Source organism: Bombyx mori, chromosome 11 (genome assembly GCF_030269925.1).
Source record: "Bombyx mori chromosome 11, ASM3026992v2".
NCBI classification, from domain to species: Eukaryota; Metazoa; Arthropoda; class Insecta; order Lepidoptera; family Bombycidae; genus Bombyx; species Bombyx mori.
The window spans coordinates 6847467-6866260 of NC_085117.1; the positions used below are offsets into that span (position 1 = coordinate 6847467).

Here is an 18794-nt window from a genome sequence, read left to right on the forward strand (position 1 = left end):
TTAGCAGAGAGAAATACGATGTATAAGAGGGGAATAGTGTACAAGTGAAAGGTTATTAAAATATATTAAATACAGTGGATTTCATTAATAACGACCTCGGTTATAGCAACGTCGAACTTACGTCCCTTGAATTTAAAGCATACTTTCGTAAGAAATTCATTCGGTAAGAGCGACTTTGGATACTATAGCGTCAATTTCGGGTATATCGATTTGTTTTTATGAACCATTTATGACAGATTCCCAGAAATCCCGTACAGATATTTCTATTGAGTCGGTAAAGGCACAAAGACTCATTCATAAAACTATTAAACTTTCTTATCTTTTGTTTACATTCACAGATGACCATCTGTGAAACATTCACAGATGGTCAAGCAAATGCTTTGTTTGTTTGTTCCTAAGCAGTCCTCAATAAATTTACCATTAAGTAATTCTATTTTGTTCATCTTAAATATGTATAGCTCTATTCAGACAGCAGTGGCAGCGGCCGCCGCATCAGCCACCGAACATTTTTATCCTTTCAAGCGATACTGATCTATAAAACAATGTAGATAAAGTTTAAAATTCTTTCAAAGCTGAAAGTGCTCTTCGCACCTTTTTTTTCTCCTACCAATGCTGATATAATAGCCTTGGCAGGCTATTTCAGCTTCCCCTTGACGTGTAGATGATCTCATGGGGCTCAAACCGGGAGTGTTGCTAACACTGACCCTACGAAGAGCAGTGCTTCGAAGAATCTACCACTGGATCGGAAACGCGACCAACTAAGAAGATCCGGTGAGAAACTCAGTGGGCTACGTCTATAGGTTGATTTCTTCTTCGAGTTCTTCATCGCAAGTGACGGGTTCGGCGAGGACGGTAACCGGTGCTTGAGGTACCTAAAACACCGTTAATGGATCGGGAAGATCCGTAATGACGTGCTTAGGGCGACGTCGACTGTTTACCATTCGGTCCACAAGATCGGGTTGGCCTTCGCATCGCTGTCGGCCGTTGCCACCGATGTCTGAATTGAGCCGAAAACTTCACTTACCTTAAGTTTACCATTAAATTTAAGTCTAAAAAACCTTAGTTACTCCTTATATCATCAGCTATCTATTAGTGAAAGTCTCGTCAAAATCGGTCCAGTCGTTCCAGAGATTAGCCGGAACAAACAGACAGACAGACAAAAATTGTAAAAAATGTTATTTTGGTGTATGTACCGTATATATATTTATATGCATGTGGTAAAAAGCGGTTATTTCAATATTACAAACAGACACTCCAATTTTATTTATGTGTATACATTCGAAATTCCCTAGAATTCTCATGTTAAAATACAATCCAAATCACTTTTAAACGCGGTAAAAATGTACTCTTCTTTCCGAGCTGACCTGTGTGAATGCACTGTTATACTTACTAGGTACATTTGTATTATAAATTTCATTAAAAGTGGTCAATTAATGCAAAACTTACAATTTAAGTTCTTCACATTTATATTATTTACTTAATAAATATTATATTTTCGGAACTTAATAAATATAATTTCTGACCCTCTGTATTAGGAACCGTCTACCGCAGTAATAGGCTCTGACCTCAAGCATACCTCCGTATTAGGGAAAATCGACCCGGCTATTTAAAACATTTTTTTAAATAAGTAATTTCTAGAAAAGAAACATAGACTCAACAGTAATACGAAATTTAAATTCCATTTTTGACGATGAAAATTTTTTCCATCTTTAGAAATACTTACAAATGCTTATTTTTCTTTCTTACTTTCAAATTTTGCGAAATACCTCCGTAATAGGTGCTTTTACCTTATGGGCCGCGAACCACTTAAGGAGTGAGCTCATCCACCCAATGAAAAGAACTCAACCAATATTTAAACGCAATGCACAGCGGGTCTTACTTAATTGTAAGTTGATACATACATATCGACGCTTGAAAGGCAAACGTGACTAAGCGGCAATAACTGCTTTGTACATGAATGATAGGCAATAACCATATTCGATGCGCCAAAAATATATATTTCTAGGTTATTAAAAGAATTTCAACCCTACAGCTAGATTCGTTAAAATAGCATTCTTTTCAGGTATTTCAACTTTAAATTAGTCTACTGTAAAGTTCACGCATTGTCGCTCAGTCACGTTTGCCTTTTAAGCGTCGATATGTATTTACGGTTACGGAGAGAGCTTCGAACAGCTTCTTAATGGGAGTTAATTTTTTTTTTCTTTTAATTGTTTAATTTTTACAGTAATTAATCAATTTACATCAATCCGTAAAAAGGTTTTAATCGTACCAATGATTCACGAAAACCTTAGATAAGAAAGTGATCGCCATTATCACTACCACCATCAGCCTGAAACACATCGTGAACCTACATGATGCACAAAAACAATACTTTCTCATTATTGAAAAGGCAATTAATCCATCAATGAAGTCCCTAGATTTATATAGTGACAGAATCATTAAAAAAATTCATAAGTGCTGTGTAGATACACAGATAAAATTGTCTACCCGTGTATAGAAGACAGAAACCTGTTAAAAACCTTTATATTTATTACATTTAATTATGTCTAGTGAAATATGTAAATTTATCCTTAGGGCTAACGCAGCTATGTATCTATTGATACCGCAGCCATGTAACATTACCTAAATGATAAATACCTAAATGAATTATCTGACATCTGAAGGATCGGAAAAGCAAAGTTCATTTTAATTTAAGCAAATAAAACCCTCGATTAAGTTGATATTTCTTATTTGTTACATTACAATGCATTAAACATTAGTCAATTATACCTTCTTGAATCAGCAACAGAAACAGAAGCAAATAGAAAGAACGGTCACGAAGCGCACAGTAGAATTATACTCTTTGAAAGAAAAACAAATCAAATCAGTTCGTGATTTAAACACCGAATCGTTTAGTTCACAGAACTTCACAGAACGAATCATGTAATATCATCATCACAAGCGAATCGTAAACAAAAAGAAACTTTTTACCTTCGTCCATAAACAACGCCCGTAGTATTCGAAACGTACAGATTATACTAACCTCGTTTCTTAATATAGAACTAGGTGGAACAGACACCCAATGATAACGGGCTATGTCAAAACATCAAGCTCTGAGAGCAGCGAAAACCGTCTGTGGCCTAATAAAATGCTTCGTCTGGTTGAGTAGTCAAGCGAATTTGATGTTGATCAGTTCTTGAATATCCAACTTGTCCTGGTGAAACCGGAAGGAGGCCTTTAGTACTCACCGGGCCACCAGTAATCACACAATCATAAAAAAAAAGTTCTTTGATAGACACAACCATATGTTTAAACGACTTCCACAGTGAAATCTACCCGCAAATGTAGTATAAATAGTGAAGCAAACTCCGCTATAATGACCTCTGAATGGAGAAAATACGCCGCTTTAAAGCGACACACGAACTACTAGTAATATGTTAATTATAAAATGGCTAAACCATCTATTAAGTGCCAAAAACAAATTTACCAAGTTTCAGGACTTTAATCAGAATGAAAACCGCAAGCTAAACGATAAAGAAACTTTTAATTAGATTCGTATAGATTAACTTTAACATCATCGAGAGAAGGATAATGGGAGGAGATGGTCGCGACTCTCAGGCATGAGGAATGTGACTCAGTGATGAGGAGATTAACTTTGTGATGGCAGGGCCGAGAAGTAGACATCCTTGGGCCCGCGGTCTGCTCCCAACATCTGCAGACCGTCGACTCCCACATACCTCGCATGCCCCCCTAGGCGCGGAAACCTCGTATGAGGTTCGGCCCCTTGCCCGAATCCAAGTGGTTAAATATTAAACGATAGCAAAATAGCTAGATTCTGACTCAAAAGGCCTTAATCCTTATTCCCATTACCAAAGGCCTACCCTAGAGTTTGTCATACTCTTCTGTTCGTTCCTTTTGTTGTCCATAGCGATCCACGTATTTTGTTAATCTTTTCTTCACACCTATTTTCCGTACTAATAATTGGATTATGAAACTGTTACTTTAATGTGATTTCTATATTTCCAGATACACATTGATAGCATACTACGACATGTACGCGCAAATCTATACGACCACGAAGATATGGATACAATTGCTCCTCATCTGGATCGTGTCTTTCGGATTCATGGTACGTAGAAGTACTCAGACTATCTGACTTCATAACATTCGCTTGTTAAGCGACTTCAAAAAAGGAGGAGGTTCTCGATTCGACTGTATTCTATGTTTTATTTTTTTATGTTTGTTGTTATCTCATAACTTTGACTAGGTAAATCGATTTTGATGATTATTTTTTTATTAGAAAGCAGACGCTTCCCGTATGGTCCCGTTTCAGTCCAGTCCAGTTCAGATAATGGTATCCATGAGAAAACCATATAAGTCTTAAATTTACATTAAGTACGTGCGCGACAAATATATGGATAACTTAATAACTCAATATCACGCCAACCGATTTCGATGATTATTGTTTTCACTGTATATTAATTTGTTTTGGAATGTCTTTTTTTTTCTATTTGAAGTCGGTTTTTGTTAAAGCATGTCTATTTACAATTATTATTGATCATATCTGATCTGATGTTTAATTTAACCGATCCTAAACGAGTTCCAGTCCGAAATGACCAAATCAAAAATGGCTTCTAAGTCAATACGTTGCATTTTGCGATAATTTTTTTATTTCCTTTGTAGGTAGCAATCAGCCCGCCTGATGGTGAATGGTTACCGTCGCTCATGGACGTCGGCAAAGCCGCTGCCGTCATTCAGTGATTGCTTTTTTTTTCCTACCTATGCTGATAGCCTTGAGAGGCTATTTCAGCTTCACCCTAACGTGTAGGTGATCTCATGGAGCTCAAACCGGAGTGTTGCTAACACTGGCCCTAGCAAGAGCAGTGCTTCGCAGAATCTACCACCGGATCGGAAACGCGACCCACTGAGAATATCCGGCGAGAAACTCAGCGGGCTGTGTCTATGGATTAATTCGCTCGTCGAGCCCTTCGTCGTAAACGACGGGTTCGACGAGGACGGCGACCGGGTGATTGCTGCTGATTCAGTGTTACGTTGGCAACTCAGTAATCTAATTGAACGATGTACATATGTTGTAATAAAAGTGAGATTAGTTCGTTGCACTTCCATGTTGTGCGGCGCTTAATTGTACAGAATTAGGGTACATCCTTCGGGAGGATGGATTGAATTACAAACTGAAGCGAGTTTTGTGTTTTTAAATACGACTATGAGCAACAGAGCGTAAATACTATCCTTCATACTATCGTCATACTACCTTCATACTACATTACATACATTACATTACATACATTACATATCATATACATTCTTTACTGGTGGTAGGACCTCTTGTGAGTCCGCGCGGGTGGGTACCGCCGCCCTGCCTATTTCTGCCGTGAAGCAGTTAATGCGTTTCAGTTTGAAGAGTGAGGCAGCCGTTATAACTATACTTGAGACCTTAGAACTTATATCACAAGGTGGGTGGCGCATTTACGTTGTAAGCTCCAGTTCTAGGCTCCAGAAACCATTTAACACCAGGTGGTCTGTAAGCTCGTCCACCTATCTAAACAAAAATACTACCTTCATACTACATTCATACTATCTGAAGCCGCTGTATTTACAGTACATTTTCAGAGAACTTCCCACCTTCTACCTGGTTCTGGAATGAACACCCCAGCACGGTGTTTTCCTGGCATATCCTCCTTCTGTTAAAGTAATTTAAAAAAAACTGAATAAAGATCTAGAAACTATCTAATTCAATATCTAGTTCCAATCAATTTCGGTTTAATTATTTTTTCAAGTCCTCATCATAATTTTAATTTTCACAGATAATTGAAATAATTGTGAGGTTATTACGTATTTAGAAGCGCTCATCTGACCAACTATGGGCATTTATATTCATTCCTCAGTCACAAAAATGTACCCTTAATTAATGAATATGCATTTCATAATACCAATACACAATTATCCACACATATTTATCACTATCTTTTGTCTTCGTAGTTTCGTGTATATTATTAGGACATTAACTCATACGAACAGAATGAAATTATAAAGAGCTCTGTCGTTTTTCCATCTAAATTCTACAAAGACTAGATAAGTTTACATTATTTTAGTTTATACCAACGTTTACCTACTTCTTATGGTGCTTAGATACTGACGTTTCGGACATATACTTAGGTACTTATTTAGAACAGGCCAACTGTGTTGGTATTAGGTTCCAAAATACACAAAACTTATTAGTAAGGATTTAGTCTCGTACCTTGCGAGGTTCGGGTAACAAACACCACAGGGCTTCAAGAGACTTGAATTGATGAAATGTTTTAAACTTTCGCGGCAGTCTACGTTATAAACGCAATTAGGTGTCGATGACCGTTCTTCTCAGTCGTACACTCCTGGCAGAGTGGTCGTGATTATGTATGTCTTATTGCTTGGTTGCGGCTTTTGAGAGACTTCTCCATCTCTCCCTATTTTTAGCGGTACATGTACATTCTGGAACGTTATGGAAATGTCTAAAAACGATAACCTTAGATAAGATTAACTAATTCCCGATCATTACCGTTCTGTGGAAAGCGATCATGCGCAGCGATCACCTACAGACTTGAGAATGCGGGTAGGATCTTAGGAGCAGACAAATCTGCCCTGTCTGTCGTCCATTTTGGGAAGTAACATCCATTTAAAAAACAAACTGTTTGAGAACAAAGATACTCTTAGCTCTTTTACCTGCACCCTTAACCTAACCTAACCGCGATCGCTTATGACTCGCGTGCGTTAAAACATAAAAATAATATTTACACCTCGTAAATCATAAAGTTACATAACTTTTTTTTGTCTTATTTACACAACGTCGTAAAAGCATGTGCACACACACGATTCATTGACAGCGCATCCGCCACGCTCGTTAGGCAATAAAATAAAAAACTACAACACATTATTGTTATTGTGTGATACAAAAAATAACGTATATTTGTAAAGTTAATAATATTGACTGGGTACGTAGTGAATTTTGGACTTGCGAGAAACACACAAGAGGTTTTTAGTTTTGGTAATGTATCGAAGGGAATTTAATCCGTATATGCTGCAGACCAGCCAATCCCACAGATGGTGTGATGTGGTCCATATTGAGACATGAGATCGAATTTTAAATTTTTTTTTATTGCTTAGGTGGGTGAACGAGTTCACAGCCCACCTGATGTTAAGTGGTTACTACAGCCCATAGACGTCTACGACGTAAATGCGCCACCCAACTTGAGATATAAGTTCTAAGGTCTCAAGTATAATTACAACGGCTGCCCCATCCTTCAAACCGAAACGCATTACTGCTTCACGGCAAAAATAGGCAGGGTGGTGGTACCTACCGGCGCGGACTCACAAGAGGTCCTACCACCAGTAAATGGCTAAACCGCTATGCTAGTGCTCACTATTGGCACTAGCATAGCGTGAGCGAATCAAGCCTTCTCCCATTCATTATTTTATGTTATTGATTTAGGCACATTACAAGCGATAAGTGACTAAGCGACGTTTACCAAATGATCGAAATTCGACCAAAATCAATGATATCACAGGATTTTCATTAGTTTTATGAATGGCGTCTTTTTTCTGTTTCCATTCTGATTTTGAATGTTTTAGAAAGAAAAAAAACTTAAATATTGCCAAAAAAAGATAATTAGTTCAAAGCTCCTAAAATAAACCATATTGATTTGTACAATAGATTTATATTTAAAAAGGAGATACTCTAGCCTGAATATTGCAATAGCTAAAGTATCGCATCTAGCAACGTTAACTCAAAACAACTACTTATCGAAAAACAAACCAAGCAATAAATTAATTATTAATAATAAAAAACATTTTCATTAACAGTGAAGGGAAAACGCATCAACATTGAACCACCAGCATTACTGCTGAAATACATACTTAAACATATTATGACCACAGACCAAGTTTTATAGAATCCATAAAAAATATTCCAAGAATCATTCCGAAAACAAAAACGGGCCTGCATACAATAAAAATTACAATTTACTACAGACATTTATGTTCAATTGACAGCGCTCGAATGTGTTAAAAAATGAATGATAAGCGTATTTTTAATGGTCAATGAATAATTCATTAGTCGAGGGTATGTGTGGGCTCGTGAACATGTCTATTCAGTACAACTATAAGGCGACTCGTTCGCAAGCGATATTATGAATTTGTAATATCACCGTCTCTTACAGTATTGGCATTAGTTTCCATGACACGTAGACATAATTAAAACTACCTACGCGATCATTACTAACGTGTGTAAAGTGTGGAGCGTCGGAATACTGTCTACATACCCGATCCTGTGGACTAAATGGTAAACAGTCGACGTCGCCCGAAGCACGTCATTACGGATCCTCCCGATTCATTAACGGTGCTTTTAGGTACATCAAGCACCGGTTACCGTCCTCACCGGATCCGTCGCTTGTGACGAAGGGCTCGACGAGTAAATTAACCCACAGACACAGCCTACTGAGTTTCTCGCAGGATCTTTTCAGTGGGTCGCGTTTCCAATCCGGTGGTAGATTCTGCGAAGCATTGCTCTTGCTAGGGCCAGCGTTAGTAACACTTCCGGATTGGGCCCCGAGAGTTCGCCTACATGCTAGGGTGAAGCTAAAATAGCCTCTCAAGGCGATCATGAGCATGGGTAGGAAAGGAAAAAAACTGTCTATTGTAACTAATTTATGTGTATTATCTATGGTCTATTGCACAGTTTGATAGGTATTAGGTATCGACTGCACCACCGAGACAGCCAAATTATTGTCATTACATTATTTCCAATGTCTCGAACACAGTTTTGTTGGTCGCCTATGATTTTTTTTTTTATTGCTTAGGTGAGTGAACGAGCTCACAGCCCACCTGATATTAAGTGGTTACTGGAGCTCATAGACATCTACAACGTAAATGCGCCACCCACCTTGAGATATAAGTTGTAAGGTATTAGACGGGATTTGTCGACAACAATAGAATATTGAACTACTTTCTAATTTTTTTCTATATAATCGTTTTTTTTTTTGCTTACGTGGGCGGAGGAGCACACAGCCCACCTAGTGTTTAGTGGGCACTGGAGCCCATAGACATCTACAACGTAAATGCGCCACCCACTTTGAGATATAAGTTCTAAGGTCTCAGTATAGTTACCATGGCTGTCCCGCCCTTCAAACGGAAACGCATTACTGCTTTATGGCAGAAATAGGCAGGGCGGTGGTACCTACCCGTGCGGACTCACAAGACGGCCAGTAAAAGGTTTTCTAGTTTTGACAACGGTTTTTCCTGGATGTAGGGCATATAATGAGACCGCACGGTCTTAAACAACTATTCTGCTTATTTCTGCCGTGTCGCAGTTCCTCTTCGAAGATCGATGTAGCCGTATAAAATACAGTCGAGAAAACGACATCTTGTCGCAAGGTATGTTTTTACGTTGTCTATGAGCTCCGGTCACCACTTTACACCAGGTACCCCGAGAGCACGTACACTTGTAACGTAAATTAAATTAAGCATTCCCAACCCCATCATTGTGACTATAGTGTTTGCACCTAATAAAAAAAATTATATATTTCGTTTATTCGCTTCCAGATTCCCCCCCTGCTCGGCATCTGGGGTCAACTAGGGTTGGAGAAGAACACGTTTTCGTGCACGATATTACCGAAGAACGGGCAGTCGCCGAAAAAAGCGTTGTTCGTTTTCGGCTTCGCGTTGCCCTGCGTCGCGATCATCGTCTCGTACTCGTGCATCTATTGGCGCGTCAGACAGAGCAAACGGAAACTTGAAGGACACGGGTGTGTATAAAATAAGCGGAAATAAATTTTAGGCAGCGTCCCAGCTCTGCCCCTGGCTTTGCTGACGTCCACGGGCCGTATGCTCGTCTGTCTTAAACAAAAAAATTAAAATACAATTATCCTAAATGTCTAAGTATATGTAAAATTTTGTCATTAGTAAATACATAATTGTAAATCATCTTTTATAGTATGAGGTAGCGCCCTCTGTGAATTGATATTTTAACTTCACGTATAATGTGTTCTATCTCATTCTCTCGCCGGCTGAACCCTATACATTTATGTGTTTGTGTCTCTATGGACTTATTTTTTCGTTTCATCGAGTTTGAAATCACAACGAAACTGACTCTGAACAAATGGTGAAACGTCCAAACAAACAGACCATAGTACATCTAATTGTACTTCTAAGAATATACTGTTTCTATACATTATATATACTATACCAGGAATACATGAAAAGTGTATATTTTGTAAACGACATACGCTGTTGGATGTACATACATATACGTTATATAACATCATATAAGACATATTAGAATAAAAAATATAACGAATGTAGGGACAAATGTCCCCATCATCATCATCATCAACAGCCTACACTCGTCCATTGCTGGACATAGGCCTCTCCCAGTCCACACCACTGAGCCTGGTCTACGGCTCTCCTCTTCCACCTCTTGCCGGCCACCGTTCGGAGGTCATCGCATCACCTAGCCACGGGGCGTCCCACGTTACGTCTTCCGCTGCGCGGTCTCCACTCGAGAACCCGTCTGCTCCAGCGATCGTCAGTCTTACGGCATATATGGCCAGCCCACTGCCACTTCAGCTTGCTGACTCTTGTCCCCATAGCAACTATTAATATGTACCTATGTATTAGCGATAATTATATTGCAGTGATGCTACGCCAGTCTTGGGATTATCGGGTTGTCAATACCACGTTACGTTGTAATCCCAATATCGTTTAGTTATGTACTTAACAGAACACGTGTCTTATTAATCTTTGCCCGATATAGAGACTCAACACGAACAATGCTAAAACTGAAATCTGAATCCAAAAATAAAGATTAAGTTTGAGAGATTAAATTTCCAGTAAACTCAGCGGCCAGACTGCGAAAGAGAAAGAAGAAGACTCTAGACTGACGAGGCTGATGCTGACCATCTTCGTGTGCTTCCTCGCCTGCTTCCTGCCGCTGATGATCATGAACGTGGCCGACGACGACATCACGTACCCCTGGCTCCACATCATCGCCTCGATCCTGGCGTGGGCGTCCAGCGTGGTCAACCCGCTGATCTACGCGGCCACCAACAGGCAGTACCGGGCCGCCTACGCCAACCTCCTCAAGTTCTGCAAGCTCAGCCCCGCCTCCCGAAGAACGACGTACGGCAGTCGAACCATGGCGCAGTCCTCCAACTGATCGGTAAACAATCAAATGAAAACAACTAATTTAATGTATACAGTAATCGCCTCGTATAACAAGGGAGATTGGATCGCGTTGTACGAGTATGCCCATATAACGAGTTATGTACATAATATAATAATATAATATCGAGGGGTGCAAGGTTATTTGGTTTAAGTGACATTTCGCTTAATACACTAAATCTATCTTTGTAATTAAATAGTATCAACAGATGTTTTTAATTGAACATCAATTATGTTTACCTCATTCAAATAGCTGAAGAAGTTTTTTGTCATGATATTTTTTCCAAATTTTAATGGCTAAATTGCTCTCCTGCAAAGTTGCAAAAATGTCGCTTAAACTAGATAGCCTTTCACCTATCGATATACATACAATAAATATGATACAATATAATCAATGTTTTTTTATAATTAAAAAACAAGGGACAATTTTTTTTTATATTTTAATGTAATTAAATTTTATAACGACACAATTGACACAATGTGCAACAAAGGTACGCGAAATTAATTATGAACTGTACAAATCATTGTAAATTTCACAGTAGGTACAGATATATAGCGTGTGTAATCCCCGCGTTATATGAAGAATTCCGTGTTATACGGGGCCTGAAATCGGGTAATATAAAAATGCGTTATAAGAGTACCGTGTTATAAAGGGCGTTACTGTAATAATAATTAGCAGCTTATTTTAATGACATGCTATTTTTTCAATAACCGTTAAACGTTTATAAGCGCCACGGCAGCTTTGATCAACTCTAAAGCTATTGACTTTTTTTTTAATAAATAATCCGTATCGAATCTCATATTTTTTATTTATTTCGCCTTCGCAGTTGGCTATAAATAAATATTTTGTCTAAAACTGACATTGGATAGGTCAGTATTTAAATAATATTTACTTTTATAATTGTAAATAATCCAATCTACTTAATTCAACAATTAGTAGTATTCCTAATACTCATAATACTGTTTAATTAAAACAAATATAATTTTAGCGCCCTATAATATTTTAATACAATTCGTTGTTTGTAAATAGCAATATGTGTGTATGTTGTTTAATTTTAATATATTTAGTTGAGTTGAACTGTTTCGAACTGGCTGCTGTGTTATTGGAAGCTGTTGATGTATTAAGAAATCGTTCATTGAGCTTACATTTATTATATTACTACTAAATGAATATGTAATGCATTAACATTTCAATTGATGAAGTCTTGAAACTATTATTTTTTATTTTTTTATTGCTTAGATGGGTGGACGAGCTCACAGCCCACCTGGTGTTAAGTGGTTACTGGAGCCCATGGACATCTACAACGTAAATGCGCCACCCACCTTGAGATAGAAGTTCTAAGATCTCAGTATAGTTACAACGGCTGCCCCACCCTTCAAACCGAAACGCATTACTGCTTCACGGCAGAAATAGGCAGGGCCGTGGTACCTACCCGCGCGGACTCACAAGAGGTCCTACCAGCAGTAATATTAAGATAAAAATGGTTATGATAAAATCCCCAAATAATTAAGTACTCAGGTAACAACACGTACATTAAACGTAACCAAAGCTTCATAATTACCTTAGTATCTTTATAGAAAAAAAAAAACGGTAGAATGATAGAAAACAAATTTTTGTTTGCGCAATTTGTTTAGGTATAAATATTTCTAGTTCGCATTTTGTCTTAGGTTATAAAAGAAAAGTAATTAAAGCATTCCTTTAAGTAAAACTAGTTTAAATAAATATATCGATGTAAAAATGTAGACAGTTTTAAGATATATAACACTGTAATTAGGATTAAGCGCGTCGCGAATGTATTTTTTTTTTCGACATAGTGTTGCATTTTGAAAAAAAAGAAAAAAACATTTGTGGCTGTATCTCACTTGTCGCTTTTGCTTGGCGTTGTTTCGAGAACGCTGAACCGAAAACTCACAGAACTGAACATGTTTATATAAAATTACTTACGTTCTCAATTTTGCATTAATGTATATTCCTATGTATAAGTAATATTGCACAGATAGACTGGGTATTTTTTTTTTATAATTTCACTGAAATTTTCACATCAACTCAAATTTTCATCCATATTGTTTTTGTATTCCTACTTCAAATCTTATTCAATGTTATAATAGTCGCTAGACATGAAAATAGAAGATTTATGTTCAATTAAAATTAAAATGTGATTTCCCCGTCACACGATCAGTCAGAGAAGGTAAGTGGCTAAACAAAGAAAATAAATATCATTGAACTAATAGTCCAAAGGTAAACAGAAAAAAAATATTAACAAACAATAAATTTACGCTCACGCTACTTCGAGGTCATCGACCTGGGCTGTCAGTTAATAATTTCTATTGTATTAATAATATGATCACAGCAAAAAAAAAAAAAATGTAAATTTTTTACTCGTCTCCGGGATCACTATCTTTATTCGTTTTCTTTAGGACTTTACCAATAAATAGATTTGCAAAAAATTCAACAGTAGCCAAAAAAAATTTTAAAGTACCAAAAGCTTTGTGTGCAATTACGACGTAAATTAAGTTCATATTATTATGAAGGGTAGAATTAAGGAGTACAATCACAGTGTATTAAAAAGTGTCCGCTGAAAGGAGACAATGAAGGTGGCGCCACAGTAACTAGTGGAGGTATTTTAAAAACCGCGCCATAAACTATAGTATGATATTAAACTTAGAAGAATAAAAACATTTCCTACGTAAATACCTATGTAGTAATAAAATAAATATTTAAGATTTTAAATGCTGTATATTGTTTAACTACACAAGTCACGAAATATATAAATTGTTTCAACTTCGCTAATTTTAAAACTGCTATATTGATATCATTTCCACATCCTACACTAGCGCGGTTTCGGTGAGTCTTCCTACAATAACTTGCTGTATACAGTTGGAAACATTTTCAATTTGTCCCCTATACAAGATGGCGCACCTTACTTCTACCCACCATAGTTCTATAATTTAAATGGAATTTCATTAAACGTCAAATTTATAAAGACTGATATGATAAGTCCATTAGCATACAAATACTAACTTAATATGCAACATTGCCACAGAGCTGTCACGCGTGGTTCGAAGATCTACAATCAAATTCGATTCTATAAAAATTATGAAAACTCAATTACGATCGCTTAAGAAGGGAAACTAAAGAATATTTATGTCCAATGCTGGCGACGGGCCCGTAAGCTGATGTTCAATGTAGTGTGTCCGGGGCGAGAGTGCTATTAGTGCTGTAAGGAATGGCCATTCTTTTTTGCCTACCTACTACTAGTAACCTCAAGGGGCTAGCTTCACCGAACGTCTAGACAAGTTCACGAGGCTCAACCTGGGAGACTGCTATCATCTACCACCGGATCGGAATCGCGACCCCATCGCGAAACTCAGTGGACTGGGCCCCTCATATCGGTTTTATTGTTTGTGATTTAAAATCATAAATAAATCTGAAGACTTACATATGTGTCGCGGGGAGCTGAGTTTGATTTTGATTTTAGTAAACTGAAGTTCACTGGAAGTGAACTTGTTAAAATACATATTGCAATAAATGATAACAAATTAATATTGTTAGAGTCGGGATAGTAGGTACTAATGTCGGCATTTGCAACTTCAAAAACGGCTCTCATATATTCTGAAATGTTGTGTCAATTATAATCATGATTTTTTTAAAGAATGTATAGTAAAGCTCATTAGTTTTGAAATATGCATAATTAAGTTGGATTAAGTTCGAATATACATATAAGCTTAGAGACTTAACCTTAGATAAAACCACAAGGCCAAAGAAATAATGTCTTTACCTAATTTACGAAGGTGAGTAGAAAAATAGTTTGAAAATTTTTATTATCAAAATTGATGTTACAATTTTGGTCTATTGTATTCATAAGATTGTAAAATTAGGTAGGCTCGTGCGTTTTTATAAAAAAAATATATTGTTTCTCTAGAATACGGGTGAGTAAGCATTTTTCTTCTCTCATACAAGTTATTTTCTTTACGTTTTCACCTGTATATTGTCATAAGCCTTTCATCTTGCACATTTTTGTAAATCAATACATGATAGATACGTATTTCAAAATGTAAATTTATGTAAATTTCGTGTGTAGATAAGTGACAATATTTTATTTATATAAATGATTTAAAAATTGGTTACAACTACGTACTACTTATTGTAAATAAATATTTTCTATCTTGAGAACTAAAAAGTATGATTGTGCTAAATTTTAATTACTTTATTCCTAGTTGAATAAGTGTAGATGTTCTATGTCACGTATATTCGTTAGCCAAAGTTAAATTAATAAACATTTTTATATGCACTTCAGTTTTTTATTCGAGATCTATTCATTTGAAAGAGACGATCTTACTTCAGTAAATCTAGCGCGCTTTTAATTTTAGATACAAGCTTATTTATCTGGGTTCACAAAATTCGGGCTCATACTCACATAGGTACATGGTCGAGGGGGTAACGGACCAGGTTATGTCGAACTCTGGCGCCTCCAGAGAGGAAGAGGGAGAGCCCCCGTCATGACCTATGCAAGCGTAGTGTTCGCTCACACGGCCCGCACCAATTTGAAACCCCTACAAGTCATTAAATCCCGTTTTTGCAGGATAACCGTCGGAGCGCCATGGTTCCTAAGGAACGTGGATCTGCATGATGACCTGGAGCTTTACTCGGTCACTAAGTATCTACAGTCGGTATCATTACGCCACTTCAAGAAGGCAGCACGACATGAAAACCCTCTTGTCGTGGCCGCCGAAAATTACATACGCGATCCTGTGGACCGAATAGTAAACAGTCGACGTCGCCCTGAACACGTTGTTACGGATCCTCCCGATCCATTAACGGTGCTTTTAGGTACCACAAGCACCGGTCACGAAGGGCTCGACGAGTGAACTAACCCATAGATATCGCCCACTGAGTTTCTCGCCGGATCTTCCCAGTGGGTCGCGTTTCCGATCCGGTGGTAGATTCTGCGAAGCACTGCCCTTGCTAAGGCCAGTGTTAGCAACACTCCCGCTTTGAACCCCGTGAGCTCACCTATACGTCAAGGAGAAGCTGAAATAGACTCTCAAGGCTATCAATATAGGTAGTAAAAACAAAAGGGAGACGAGAAGGGCCAAGGCCACAACCCCCAATTCTTCGCAGGAGATTACGGTCTAGCGTAGTCTTCTAAACGCACACAGGTTGTAGGCTGATAATTCAATGACGCGCCTGCTTGTATGATCAGCATGATTTTTGAGAACAGTTATGTATATCGCTAATCATAGAGTAGGGTACTTAATTGTAATTTTTCTCCTTAATTTTTTCGCGAGTCGTCGTAGATTTAATAAACCTTTAGATTAGATTAAAACAATAGGATAAATTAAAAAAAACTAGTCTTACATTTTGAGACGGGGGTTTCTGGAGGGAACGCGATGAGCAAATTTGTGTGAATTGTTTTATTTTGTGAATTGTATCTTATCTTAATAAACGTGATTTATTAACTGTTTAGCGTCTATGAAAATACACACAGTGGGAAAATGCAATAGTCGCTAGACGTAACTTCTCGGGTTTTTCCAAAAAATCCACTAAAGTGAATAACGACCATTTTACTAAGGATTTATGTCATCCCAATTTAATTTTCGCTCCTTTCCTATTTTTTGATAAAACAAAATATGTGAAAGATTAGGCTGTACGGTACGACTCTATCGTTTTTCTTGTTGGAAAAATAAAATTACTACTGTCAATGGACCTTTGATTTTGACGTTAGGAATTATTGTGCATTCGTAACTTTAATCGAAAAAACGCCGAAAAATGGCGAAAAGAATATCACAAAGTGCCGTAAACTGGGCTGCTCTCGCTGAGAGAGTTCCCGCCGAACAAAAGGCGCACCTTGCTGCTTTCAAAATAAAATCCGATAATTATCTCCGAAGGTTAGTATTGGCAAGTGATGTTACATAATTTTTTTGCTTTTTTGGTTATCACACTAATTTCTTTTAGGGTACTAGCCAATCCACCTGAACCGCCCAAGATTAACTGGGCTGTGTACAAACAGGCTGTACCTATTCCTGGAATGGTAGACACATTCCAGAAGCAATATGAAGCTCTAAAAATTCCATACCCAGCTGACACTCAGACGGCACTTGTAGAATCGCAGTGGAATCAAGTCAAGAATGCCATCGACGCGTTTATCCAAGAGTCCAATGCCAACATTGCATCGTAAGTATTAATTTCTTACAAATAAATTTTTGATAAATATAACTAAACTTTACATCTGACTTCAGTGACAAGATGAAGTTGAAAGACATGGATTTGTAATTATATAATTCTGTTTTCAATCTATATCATTTTCCTTAAATATACTTTTTTTTTTTTTTTTTTTTTCCTACTATATTGTTTTTTGACAAAAGTCGATCTCAAAAATGCAAGTACTTTTGCTTACTCAGTTTATATTATTTATTATTGGATGTAAAGGGAGTACTACCTAAACATGAATAGATTGTTTAAACCAAGCCTAAATTGCTTTTCAGTTTAGTAAGACTCATTTTTAAGATATTGTATTTGTCATATTCTAGAATTATTCCAATACACCTAGTGTATCTATTCTACACATCTTGAGCTTTTCTATGATTTATACCATTACTTTTGGGAAAACCATAAAAAAAACTTGTTTAAATGTACTCTGGCTATAACAAATAGCAGTCCTAAATTTAATCTACTGAAAATCTATAACAATGTATGAAATGCATGGATAATGAAACCAAAAGATAAAATATTATGTAAACCCTGCTTTTTCTAACTTTTGTAACTTTAGTCTAAATTTGAAATTTTTTTTATTACAGCTACCAAAAAGAAATCAATGCAACCAAGGCCCTACTGCCGTATGACCAGATGACCATGGAAGACTTCTATGATGCCCATCCTGACCTGGCCCTTGATCCCATCAAGAAGCCAACCTTCTGGCCACACACTCCGGAAGAGCAGCTCGACTATGTCGACCCAGAGAAACAAGCTCAGCCTACTACAGCTGCAGCTGCACACTAATATTGTAAAAGTGTTGCTGGCTATATATTAGTGATAGCCATCAGACATGTTATATCATTTGAAAACTTATTTATGTAGGCAATAAAAGATAATGCTACATCTGTCAATTTAATTTTTCCATTTTATATCAGACCAGTGTATTCCTGCTCTAAAATTACTGTCCATAAAATTACCTGTAAATTTTTTTTCTTTAGATGAGTAACGAACCTCATGACCTAACATTATTTTGGCCACATGCTCATTTACTGGGTCTACTGCCTTTTATGAACTTTTCCACCATATTACCAGAGCCTACAAGATATCAAGATATCAACTGTACAATGTGTACCTACTCTTAGTGCAACTGCTCTACTCTATCCTCTTAGTGAAACGATCAATCTAATGAAATTATGGAATGTTATTTTCGATCGTAAAAGCCATTCATAACACATTTTAGGGTGTTTTAGAGAAAATATTGCATTCATGATATCAACCTCAGATGCCTGGTGTCTTTGCATTGTATCTATGCCATTTGGACAGTTGCTTTTAAAATGATGTTCAAAAATAATTCAGTGTGGAGGCAAAAACTGAAATGTGGTTGGGTTAAAAGTATTTGAAGAACACT

General features: G+C 37.2%; 2 protein-coding genes across 3 annotated transcripts in view; both read left to right on the forward strand.

Annotated features, from left to right (window-relative positions):
* Positions 1-15482, forward strand: part of LOC101743722 (protein trapped in endoderm-1) — a 78962-nt gene extending 63480 nt beyond the window's left edge. Inside the window, exons 4-7 of one of the 2 annotated variants that reach the window (XR_009974232.1) lie at positions 4006-4108; positions 9574-9776; positions 10861-13379; positions 14235-15482. Coding sequence is in view for 1 of the 2 variants with exons in the window: in XM_004924104.4 (XP_004924161.2) it covers positions 4006-4108; positions 9574-9776; positions 10861-11185 (631 nt within the window). In the remaining variant the exon portion in view is untranslated. Of the gene's footprint in view, positions 1-4005; positions 4109-9573; positions 9777-10860 lie in introns of both variants that reach the window. The other variant, XM_004924104.4, reaches the window with a different exon arrangement.
* Positions 15483-16903: 1421 nt separating this feature from the next.
* LOC100101181 (H+ transporting ATP synthase subunit d) lies at positions 16904-18564 on the forward strand (the record flags this gene model as incomplete). Its single annotated transcript, NM_001099809.1, is given in 3 exon segments — positions 16904-17079; positions 17147-17365; positions 17989-18564. Coding segments are annotated over 3 exon segments (540 nt in total). The 3' UTR covers positions 18191-18564.
* Positions 18565-18794: the final 230 nt, after the last annotated feature.